We start from the raw sequence: 13054 nt of genomic DNA on the forward strand, positions 1-13054 counted from the left end.
ATTTCACTAATTTCACATGATGATTGATTATGGAAAATGGTCTTGATTTTTTTAATATGCAAGTGTTTTGTTTTCATGCTGAAGCAGTTGTCACTTTTTTTGTTGTAAATAAGAGATCTATGGAACAGTAGGCTGTGTGTCTTGCAGTGCGGTGCTCCAGAGCAGCCAGGGCTGTTCTCACCGTGTAAATCTGTCTTCCTCCTCCTGTGTGCACAGCCAAATCTCTCCCACCACCACCACACTGTAAATCTGAAAGTAGACAGTTCTCTTACATACTGTTTCTTTCTCTTTCCTTGACACTGTGTCCTCCTCAGTTTGGTTTTCCTCTCTAAATGAACATACAGTCAATCTATGTTGTGTGAATTCTAAGTGGTGAAAGAAAACTAGTTTGACAAAGGTTTAACCAGAGGCAGGATAAAAAAGCTGTTTGATGATTGCAAATGCAGACTCAAATTACATCATCCAACTTTGGCAGTTCCTTTATCAGGGTCTTTCCAATAAATCACATTTGAACATTTGAGAGAAGAGGAGTCAGTGGGAAGCCGGGGGAGTAAGAGAGATGAGTTTAGCTCCTGACCTATCAGCCTCTTTTTCATTGTGTCACTGGGACTCTTTTGGCCTTTATTTCCTTCTCTTTCCACCAACACAAATCGGACTCTTTGGTTCACTTGTCCCGCCCTCCTGCCTTCTGATTTGCTGGGCACTTTAGCCAACATCCAGTCACGGTGTGTTTACAGTCACGGTGTGTTTACACGGCCAGCAGGGTTCATGCATGTGTGTAAATTGGATTAATCCCAATACCACATCATATATCTCCTTTCCCCCCCCCCCCAATTCCTCCCCTTCCTTCTCCAAACGTAAACCTCCCACTCGCCAAACCGCTGCATGCCCTCAGCTCCTCCTTCCAAATTATTCTCCTCTTAATCCAACATCTCAAACCTCTCAGCTCTCCCTCTCCACTGCCACACTAAACTCCCCCACCCACCCTCACCCATGTCAGCACCTTGGCTCAGCTTACACCCACCCCCCTTCTGCAAGTCTGAGTAATGTCTGTGTTTATTTTCTGAAAGAAGGTCAACCACTCTTTGCTGTGTTTTTTTAAGGGTGCCATGTTTCATTTGTTTTAACACTCATATTCTGAGCTGGTGTATGCTGAGAAGACTACAGAGTAAGATGCTAATGGGTGAGGATGATGATGATGATGAAGATGTCGAGAGGTGAATTGCGCCATAGCAATGTGGCACTATAGGTTTGAACATGCCATAAAAAGTGTGTTTGTCACGGTTTGTTCTGTTTTACATCATAATCTATTTAAATCAACATTATGCAACTATGTTACTGTGAAAAGGGGGTGATGCTTTTTTTCTCTACACTGTGCCAGAACTGCTTTGGAACAGAGTCCAGTTGGAAAATATGGACAGCAGCTCTGAGGAGAAACGTCATCAATTCTCTCGCTAACAATAAAACAGACTTGTGAATGTCAGATTACTGATCATAGTTCCTGGAAGCAGCCCTGCTTCAGCCGCCCTTCAACTACTCACAACATCCCAACAATGGCATTCAAAAACACAATAAGGTATTTGGGAAAACGGACTTCAGAATAAATAAGTATGCACTTCTATTGGCTATAGCACTCTAACACATTGTACATATGCTAACGGTCGGGAAAAGGCCAGCAGATCACACGTAAGAGGTTGACTAATCACAACATAGCCAGCCTGCTAACCAATCAGAGCAGACTGGGATGGAGGGTGAAAAGAGGTAGTTTGAGAGAAATACATACTTTTTTGAACATTAATTCATGTAAACATGTCACAGTAGAAGCACAAAATGCTAATATAAACCTGAAAATGAGCATAATATATCCTCTTTCACACAGTACCTGAGAATAGCCACCATCAGCTTTTACAGTTCAACATTATCCACAAAACAACATCAATAATATTTAATTTGGTTGTTTGTTTGATGACCATTTTATAATGTTTGACATAGTGCAGAAGTGCATCTGCTCTGACATGTCTTTTTCACCTCTGATACCTTTTCTTTATTAACTTTTGTTTGGACGGAGGAGGGTAAGGTAAACAGTTTTATTCACAACAGCTGGATTACAATTTGATGATTTACATTTTACCAAATCCTTGGGGAGTTTTCGTTGAATCATGTTTAGAATGTGTTCTCGCTTCTCTCACACAGCTTCAAAATGAAAGTAAAGCTGTTTTGGAAAACTTCAAAACTTAGTAAAAAACCATCTCAAGTCCATAACGATGCTTATAGTTGTTGGATCATATTGTTGTTTATGATGAACCAGCGGCCGTTTCAATCTTTCAAACGCTCCAGTAAAAGACAATGTTAAATATTAACCCTCTTTTTCTTATTTAATAATGATGACAAAGTTGCTTTTGCACCAGCTCTCCAACCGCATGAGCTTTTCAGATTCGCCATGAGTAAGTGCTGCTGTCTTTGGCATGGACCTCTAAAATCACTTAGGAAAACTGGAAGATCTCAGTGTCTTTGTTTTTATGATCAACACATTTGTCATAATGTAGTCTTCTGTAATTTAAATGATCCTTCTTGCCAGAGACAGCAGATGGTTCACTTATCTTACTTTGTCGGTGTTTTTTTCCAGCATTCAGGTCTAACCCACACATCATCAGCACCTCCACCCAGATTTCATATTTCTTCCTCTATCCCTATATGCCCTCTTTCCTATATCTACGTACAGCTGTGCTCTGTAGTTTGACAAGGTTGTCATCAAAATATAATAATAAAATATTTAGTTGTGTCCTGGGTATTCTCCTGTAAAGCTATGACTAAACATGAGATCATTATTTCCAGTCATGTACGTTTTTTTCCACTTCTTTTGGCTTATTTATTTTTCTGTGGTTTTGGGAGGTTGTGGCAGAAAGTCTGATGATATGAGTTCGTCTTCTTAACCCTCCCCTCATTACTCCTCTCGAAAGGTAGAGACTGATAAAAGAAAAGGCTTTTTACATTAGCTTGTTGTTCCATAACTGACACTGTTCACTTTTATGCTCATGGCCTCATTCTTTCAATATTAGCTCTGTATCTTTGGATAATGTGACTATCATAATAGTGGCATACAGTTAAGATTTGAAAAAAACGTTTACTTTTTATCTTTGGTTCTGCCATATTTCTGCAGTGTTCTTGGGTGTAGGAGTTACAGTTTGGATTGAACACTGTCTAGACGCATGAGCCTCTCATTACCTCCTGATTACACTGAGCCCTATTAATCTCACTGGGTTGGCCGGCAAGGGCATAGCATGCACACACACACACGCACACGCGCACGCGCACGCACACGCACACGCACACGCACACGCACACGCACACGCACGCACACACACACACACACACACACACACACACACACACACACACACACACACACACACACACACACACACACACACACACACACACACACACACATTGCCATAAGCACACGACATTATGAAAGCTTACAACAACTGAAAAGTTATGTTGGAAATTCAGATTGAAATATTGGTTGTTTAAAAAAATAATCATAATGGAAAAAACAATGTGAATGTGTAAATGTCATGTAATATCCACATGTGATGTATGTTATTGTGTTCAGACATATTTAATCAGGTTTACCAGAACTGGGACGAATCTGTAAATACAATTCAATTTCGGTATTTGTAACACTGATCAACAGAGCAAACAACAAATTCAGCCGGGTTAGTATTTCTAGCCCTATCTTTTAATTCGTTACACAACAAGTGTTTTTAATTTATCATGTGAACAACCAAATGTAACACTATAAATGCCTACCAGGAGACACATACACTGTACTGTAAATACTGTCTCTCTCCACACTATTAGAGACCTGCTCATTTTTACCATTAGACTTTCAGAATGAACAACAATTGTTTTGACCAAAACAAATATCCTGTCTGGAGAATGAATACGTAAAACTATAGTCTTTCAAAACATGTATTTTGTATTAACTCAGTCCACTTACTAGACTCACAAACAGAGAGGAGGTCAGGTGACCAAATTGTCTTAGTTGAAAGTAACATAATCCTCCGTTATCTGATGTCGTTCAATCAGTCGTTTCATTTACACGCGTACTGATGACTCCCTGAGGTATCTAAACGATAATAGGCGTTTGGAATTGGACAAACACACAGAGACTCAAACACAATTCCCTTGAGGAAAATAGTGTCACGAAAATTCCCGTCCGTCGTCGCCAGGGTTACTGAGGGCAGCACGGTGGGTGTCTGGTGCCAAGGAAACAAACTATGGGAATCCAACTCACCAACCAAAAGTAATGTTTACTTTTGGGGTTAATAGTGTGTGTGCATGTGCTCTTGTATACAACTGTGTGGACACTGACTCTTTGGGAAGGACTTTAATGCGGGGATGCTCAACTGGATTTGCTCCGGGAGACACTTCTTTCAAAATGACAGGAGGTCAGGGGCCAGTTCATAAACAAACATTAATAATATTTATCAGATAAAATGGATTTCAGACTTAGCCTGGACCTCTGTCAGGGGGTCCATAGAATCTTTCCCTGGCACTTTAAAAAAAACAAAAACAAGCTCCATTAGTCTATTCGTGAAACATTGGCACCTCATTAAAATTTGACATGAATAATTGTGAATGAAAAATATTGTCAGTTCACCACTCTACCCTCTATCAGAGGACAGATTTGGCCTGAATATTGAGAATCCTTGCTCGAGCCCATCTTACTGTGCTTGGGCTGTTTGCCTACTTGGGAGAGCACAAAAAACCGAGATGCAAAGCAGGAGTGCCAAACAACTCCTAGAAATGCCTTTGAAAATGCCATAAAGGGATTTCATGGATGTCAGTAGGCCTGTGAGAGATGGGCCTTGATGCGAGTCAGCCCTGGCCGGGCCGTGTTGGAGGATATATGGCCACAGTTGCACGGCTCTGACTGGTGGAACACTTAAGGTTTTATGACCTGCTGCCATTTGGGGCTCAGGGACAGAGCAGAGTGCCGACCACATAACTAATTAGGCCCGGCTGACGAGGGTGTGCAAGGATGGGGATTTGTGGATTGTGGGCTGTGGATGTGGTGTCACTTCAAGAGTGAATGAGTGAGTGGGCCAGTGAGTGTATGGCATGGGTTGCTGTGTGTCTATGTGTGTGTTTGTGTGTGATCTGAACCTGAAGCATTGCGTATGGGAGCTGTTTGTTCTCCATAAAGACCTCAGGGTCTCTTTCATGTATGAACCGCCATGCCTGGAAACTTTGACACAGGAAATAGAGAGACACAGCCAATCTATACACACACACACATCAGAGACCACTCCTTGAGAGGCAACGAGAGGTGTATGAAAAGATGGCCTGCTCAACAAAAACAACACTCCTGCTATTGTCTCATCTCTCTAGCCCTCCCTCTTCTTCTTCTTCTCTCCATTTGAGGATCATGAAGATAAACGACCGTGCGTAGATATGAGAGTCCAGTGGGGGGGGGAGTCATAAGTGGAATGTGTGTGAACTGCACACCGCCTCCTATAAATCAGGGAGACAAGTAGGAGGAAGAGAGAAAGCAGGATAGGAAAAGAGGGGGCAAGGGAGTGATATGGGGAAGGACAAGATAAATGAGTGGTGATGGAGGGAGGGGGGACAGGTGCAAGAGAGGTGCACACGCACTGGGGATGAATTTTGGGGAAAGAGTGATGAAGGAGGGGGGGGGCCTCAGAGGACAATAACAGTGATTGATTTAAACCTTTTTAGCTTAACATTAGACGTTATGTGATTATTAATAGTTGAAATGGTGGAGCTCGGATCATAGACCATTCTTGGAGCGATTGTAATGTGATTAAAAGTACATAAGATTGTCAAAAAAGGCTTGGAGTAAATGTCTCTTCTGCTTAAGTCTCAAATATGGATATCATGAGCCTGTCATTTTTTTTATTGACAGCTCAAAACAAATCTCAGTAACACTTTATAAAGGCTGAGGAGTTGGAAACTATGTTTGAATAAATCCTAAATTAGTCAAATACTATTAAGTTTAAAATTCCATGATTAGGAACACGTTTTGGGTTTCTGATTTTCACAAATCCCGTGGTAATAATGCAGATATACATGCTGATCATACATGGTGATCAGAGGTTCAGCATATGGAGAATCATTAGTTTCCTTGTTCTGAGTTAGGTTATCAGTTTGATACAAATGTGACGTTTTAACCATAACATTGTTACCAGACAACCAGCAAAGGCAGGAGATACATTTAGAAGAAAACCATCAATTTAAAAAAGCTGATTGTCGTATTTACAAGAAAGATAACAATTAGATAGCTGTAGACGTTCTTGCAAGGACATTTTTTAAACTTTGGATAGAGCCAAGCTATCAGTGTCCAGTCTTTACAGTTTGCTAAGGCACGTAGATGGCTGCAGCTTCACAATAATGATACAGGAAGTGAAATAAATGTTTTAATCTAACTCAGAGGGGAAAACATGAATACATGTATTCATTTATAAATACTAATGGGTTTCTCACTACTTGTTCAAGTCTGCAGTTAAAATGTTGGGACTTTAAAGGCTTGACGTTCACAGATCTTGAAGATCAGGTGTGAAGGATGGAGATTAGTTAAATAGGGCTCCTTATCAGTCCTCTTTAGGCAGCTCCCGATAAGCTCTCCAACTCTTAGCACCTCACAGCTAATGAGACTCCCCACTGAAAGTCAGGCTTGTGTGGTGTGTTTGTGGGGGGGGGTAAAGAAAACAAAGTTCTTTAGGCTGTCTCTCAGCACTTTATCACTTAACACCCACTGGCTGGCTGGCATAAAAAGAGTTTTTTGTGGAGGGGAAGAGTCATATTAGCCGCGTTCACACCGCAGTACTTTTCCCACTTTAATTCCGATATAGCTCCGAAATGTCGCCTTCACACCAAAAAGAGCCGGAACTAAAATGAGTTCATGAGAACCTTTTTACCCCCTTTTCCGTCCCTGCTAGAGAGCAGGGATTTTCGTAGGAGAAAAAGGTCCCTATTTCTGATTGGCTGGGCTGATTGCAAACCACGCCCCGTAAAACTCAAAAAAAGTTTTGTGAAGCCATCATTTTATTATCCTAGCATTAGCATTATTAGAATTAGCCCAGCGCAGAAATGCACAGAGACTAACTTATAGCAACACAAAATAAAACATGGGAGCGGTGGAGATGAGGAGGTGTCGGCGTTCTGGAGATTTACTCGGAAGCCTTCAGTAGAAGCTGCTGGGAGTCCCAGCAGTTTCTACTGAAGCCAGTCCCCAACTCCGGGGACTTCCGGCCGGGCACTTCGGGTGGCAGTATACGGCGTGAAGTTGTTTGCGGCCTGCCAGTAAACCCAAAGCAGAAGAAGAAGAAGTGACATCAGCAGCTTCATTTGCCTAATGAATCCACCCCCAGGGACTTATTCCGGTGTGAACGCGATCTGTACTTAGTTCATCAGAACTAAATAGTTCTGATGAACTAAGTTCTCATGAACCTTTGTGGGAAAAGTACTGCTGTGTGAAAGCGCCTATTGGTAACAGTTATCGTGACAGGGATGTACTTTTGTCCCAATCAATGTTTTCTGAATCAAACATTGTGATTGTTAATAAAAAGAAAATGGAAGCAGGGTTAACTTTTCAAAATATAGAACTCTTTAATCAGGATTAGTTATGAATATTTAACATATTTATTTTGGTTTCAGTTACAACAATGACACATTTTTGACTGAACAGTTTTGTTCTTTAAAAAGCGTGAATATTTGAGAGTAAAAAGCTTTGTCCTTAGACCACAGCTGTAATTCAAGACAAACTTTTCAAAAGAGGCACATTAGACAAAAGAAAAGTTGAGTTCCTTAAACTGAGCTCAACAGTCTGAGGAGTTGCTCAGCCCTGCTTCAGTATCCAAGCAGGACAAATTGTACCAAAGTAACCAATGATATTCATATGTTTGTTCCCTATTTGGCTCTGTAAATCCAATATACAAGGCCTTTTTACTCTCAGATCCCTGTTAAGACAGTGGGAGTTGATGAGGTATCACTCCTGTTGGTGCCCCAGTGTTGCTGTATGAAGCAGTGTTGCTCCCTCCTCAGGCTGTGTGAGTGAGTTGCAGTCTGATAGAGACAGACCCGTCCTCTAAGCTTTTAAAAATGTTCAACATGTGATTGTAGAATGGCTCCTTTAAGCAAATTGGTCTGCAATTATTTTTTTATGGAGTTTAAAAGGAACCCACCAGAGATCTTGCTTGCTAAAATGGTTGGTCATTCCGTTGTTGTCATTGATGTTGTCTGAATTATTACACACAATCGACCTGATTTCCAAACAGTGGAAACATGTTCAGGCAATTTTGCTTTTTCTCTTCTTCTTGGATTTGGGTGCTTCTTCACTAAAGCTGGATGGGACATCTGTGTCAGTTTCAAGTTTCCTCTTCTTGCTCTGCTTGTCACTAAGGTAACCGCTCGAGTCACTGCCGTTGACCTCCATGCGAGAGAGCTCAACCTCCACCTCCTCTTCTTTCAAATGTTTTTTCTTTTTCTTCTTTTTCTCACCAGCTTTATGGCCATTTTCTTCAGTCATTGTTCCGTTCAGCTCTGCTGTTGTGTCTTGGCAGGAGGGTGTGGTCATCTCCTCTTCTTTGACTTTGTCCTTTTTCTTCTTCTTCTTCTTCTTCGGGGTGTCTTCAGGAGACTCTTCCATGGGTTCTGGTTCAGGTTCAGGTTTTGGCTGGTCTGCAGGGACGCCAGACTCTGAACTCTCAGCCATAGCCAGCAGCTCTTGAACCCTGAAACACAGTCAATCAATCAAGAGTTTAATTACACCTTTCTAAAGCACTTCACAACCAGTTAAAAAAAAAAGAACAAGGTTAGTATTTAGTAGGCGCAGCGAAAAATTCACGTGGGTAGTAAAAAAAAGACGCATCCCCACCAGCATTAAAAAAAACTGGTTTTATAACATTGCAACTTAAATATCTTTTGTCGCTTGAAGACATCACCGTGGACCCTAGAATCCAAATGGATGTGGAAGACTTATTATGATCATGTACCTCTTTTGACAGTCTTTGTTCCTCAACCACTTCTTCGCTGTTACACGTGAGGATGACAAGCAGCAAACTTTCGACTCATGACACTGACAGGAGTAGCAGTCAAGTACTTTTCCCTTTTAGATCCTGGGATTTTGCGTTCACACCAAAAAGAGAACTTAGTTCATGAGAACTTTTCATCCCTTTTCAGTCCTTGCTAGAGAGCAGGTACTTTCCTGGGGAGAAAAAAAGTTCCCATTTCTGATTGGCTGGGCGAACCACGCCCCGTAAAACTCTGAAAGGTTTTGTGAAGCCGCCATTATATTTGCTGGCATTAGCCGAGCGCACCAACGGAGAGAGACTAACTCATGGCAATACAAAAAAAAACATGGGGAGGGAGTGATGAGGAGGTGTCGGCGTTCTGGCGATTTACTCGAAAGTGCAACATGCACCCATACGCCGCAGATCATCGTGTTGAAGAAAAGACGCCGCCTTGAGATGTGAATAGCTCAATAACTGCAGACTATCATTATGATGACAACGTATGCTTCGTCTCGTGTTGGCAGATATTGTAAATAAAGCTAAAGTTAGCTCGACTTTGGATAAGCTACATTAAAGGTGGGGGAGGTAAGTTTGAGAAACCGGCTCGAGATACACTTTGTTATATTCCATGGAATTCTCTTAACATCCCGATAGCAATGAATATCTTAAGTTGCTATGACAAAAAATCCATAAAAAAATGTCATCTGTGGAAGCCATAGTACTGTAAAAAGCACGATCAATCGTTTTAGCTGGCCCGGCTAAAATAACTGGATGGCCTACCTGCCTGTCAGCCTTCCATCTGTGCACAAACTTATCTCGTGCCCCCATTGGTCATGCGCGCGTTCGTGTGTTGGAGGAGGGCTCTTTAAGGAAGTGGCAGATTTTTTCAAATTCTAGCGCACTCGAGCTGGTTTCTCCAAAATTACCTACCCCACCTTAACTGTATCTCAATCTGCCAAAAACTTGAATGAAATGAAATGTTATATTGTTAGTGTGAATGAAATGCGTGTCTGATATTTCTTCATATGTAGAATTGAGCAAATTAGGTTTGCAGCTATTTATCAAAAGAGAACCCTGATTAGTTTTCTTCCACTGTAACAGCCGCCTCTGCACTCTTACCTGGTCCTGTTCAGTCGTCCTCTGATCAGCAGCACCCCCATCATGTCAGCGTCGAGTGCGGTCACTTCAAACTCCAGCTCTGCTCCGATTCTCGGTCCTGCGTCCCGCCACGTCTCCACGGAAACCAGGTTAGGTCTGGGGATGCTGGCGTTAAAGCAGCCATGCACAAGGCAGCCCACATGGCTTACTCCTAGCTTGTTGACTTTACCCTGGGAAGAGAAACACAGTAGGAATTAAATGACATGCAACAAATGTGGCCAGAGGTAAAGTTCTGCATGGGGTTGGTAGATTGTCTGCCATATTGTTTCGTTTTTCCAGATTAATGCAATAATAATAAAAATAATAATAATAATATGTTCCCCCAAAGCAAGTACATCACACATTTTTGTTATACAGTTATAGTCCCCTGAATATTTAAACTAACCAATGGACTGCCCTGTTTATACATTTTCTTAACACAAAGATTGTAAGAATGTGTCCACATGCCAAAACTGAGGATCACTGGAAGATACTGTGAATAAAAAACATCTGCATAGAGCAGTACATGTCAATCTTACCAGCAGTGTTTGTCCTCTTTCGGGCTGAAAGAGAATAAAGTTGGCCTCTATGTTCATGTGGATATAGCCGCTGTCATCGTAAATGCTTCCATGATGTCCCAATATGCTGATGTTCTCATAAGCCAGGGGGACTCCCTCCAGACTGCACAGGTAAAACAAGACAAGCTGAATTAGTTTCATACACAAAAATACATTATGAACTTGATTGTTGGACTGAACAGGTGTGACAGTGTTCAAGATGTCCCCTTTCACTTATACACACAGTTGAATAATCAATGTCTGATGTGTGTGTTTGTCTTTAAGTTAATACAACCAAAATCTTGTAAACTGATGTGAGAAGGACTGCAACCCACCAGACTACTCTATTTATTTACAGTCATGCTGAGATCCTAGATTTGTTTGTGGAAAGTAAGCAACTCAATTTAACTTTCCACTATTTTACATTAAATGGGCAGCTTTAGTAACTAGTTTTGTTGGAGATCAATGTTTACACACAAAAGGTGAAGCATTGATATTTCCAATAAACTAGTTGTAAAGTAGTTAAATAGGCTTCATGGACGCAACAAGTGCTTTTACCTTTAATACTCTAAGTATTAGTTCGGTGTTAGTAGCTACTTTAATTTGAGTAACATGTCGAAACAATAATCCTGCCAGAACCAAGCTTTGACTCCAGGTTATTATCAATGACACAGGGAGGTAAACACGTTGCCACAGTGCAAACCTCAATTGTTAACTAGACGAACTATACTAAGACTACGCAGACAGTAGAGACAGGCTACATGTAGCTTGATGGCTATCAGGAACAGAGCTAAAGTAGTTGTGTCAACTACGAAGGCTACACCTGACATGATGATAGCAATGGCTAGCATGTCGACAGAGCTGAAGGAGTTATGTAACTAAACCGTGTCCGGCGTTGTTACCTCTGAGAGAACTTAAGCAACTCTCCCTCCAGCTCCTCCTGGATGCCGGTCCTCTTCTTGCTAATATACATGGGCGGCAGTGCGATGTGTCTCCGGTGCGTGTTCATCACCAGGCACGAGTACGGTGCTGACAGCAGCTCCGCGGCGGCGGAGAACGACGGGATTGCGCACGAGAGCGCGCCCCCGTCTCTGCCCGGTGCCGAGGATTCTGCGGCTGGCTGGACTTCAGCGCTACTGGCGCTTATTTTACTGGATATTTTCAAATGTTGTGGGTCGTCTTCTGCATGCTCCAATTTCGCCATGCTGTTTGTGATACCGGAAGAGGAAGGCACGCAATTTCCGCTTTAATGAAGGCTCGAAAGCTGTCAAAATATGCCTTTATATTGCCACCTGGTGGACAGGAGGTGAAATTACAATTGAAAAATATTTTTTTTAAACAACATTCATAGCTTTATTATGACTGCTGAATTTGTATTATCAATTACATCATATTTTGATTTCAGTTTTGCATAATGTCAAATTAAATCTGTCCTCCACTCTAGCTGTGACATCACACACTCTAAAATCTGAAAAAGGCCTCTTTACCAAGGTCTGAACAATGTTTAATATCTGTAAAAGTAAGAATCAGATTTAAAAGTTGTGTTACACGAATAATGTCAGAAAGATGTGTAACATTTTAAAGTTGGAATGAGGTTTCTGAGTGAAAGTATGAAGGAGCAGTTAGCAGTTGAAGAAGGAGCAGTTAGCAGTTGAAGTTGCATGAAGATTGTTGAAGTCTGAAGAGTTCTCCATTGACTTCCATGTTAAAAATGGGATGTATTATGGGATGTATCTCTGGAATTATGAAAGTTATGAATGATAAAAGTAATAGCCATTGATTACCGTTTGAACGGAGTTTCTGCGATGTTCAATGTGGGAGAAGAAGCAGCGCAAAATAACCCGGCGGAATAATTAAGAATTTCGTGCATAACAGTAGTTGGAATGCTGTATCAGCATTCCCACTAAATTACAGGAAAATTAGATGAGATAAGATAAAACATGATAAATAACAAAGCACAAATACTCCAACCAATTGGTATACAAAACTATACATCCACTTAAATATCTTGTAGTAAACCATAGGACTCCACCTTTTATCACATTTCAAATGTTGTAACCCCAGAGAGTACGTTATCTGCTCCATCTCATATATATTGTAGGAGCCATTTTATGGGTGTTGTTGGTGTCTCAGTTTACTTTAATTGATATGTATAGTGCAATATTATTTAGAACACTTGGTGGCGGGGTTTAGCTGCACCAGGTGCATAAAGGGGTCACAGGTGACAGGAAATGACGAGAACGCAGGAGGAAGGGCATACCGATTCAACCAGCCCGGCCAGCCGGCAAATGCTCATACCACAACCCTTTGACACAGTATAAC

General features: G+C 41.4%; 1 protein-coding gene across 1 annotated transcript; it reads right to left on the reverse strand.

Annotated features, from left to right (window-relative positions):
• Positions 1-7610: 7610 nt before the first annotated feature.
• Positions 7611-11965, reverse strand: polr1f (RNA polymerase I subunit F). The gene is made up of 4 exons (XM_079655303.1): positions 11635-11965; positions 10715-10856; positions 10158-10366; positions 7611-8759 (listed from the first exon to the last, which is right to left on the reverse strand). Exons 1-4 carry the CDS (start codon positions 11934-11936, stop codon positions 8315-8317), a joined length of 1098 nt encoding a protein of 365 aa, XP_079511429.1. The 5' UTR covers positions 11937-11965; the 3' UTR covers positions 7611-8314.
• Between the last annotated feature and the right edge of the window lie 1089 nt (positions 11966-13054).

The sequence above is a fragment of the Notothenia rossii genome, assembly GCF_949606895.1.
Source record: "Notothenia rossii genome assembly, chromosome: 10".
In the NCBI taxonomy this organism is placed as follows: domain Eukaryota; kingdom Metazoa; phylum Chordata; class Actinopteri; order Perciformes; family Nototheniidae; genus Notothenia; species Notothenia rossii.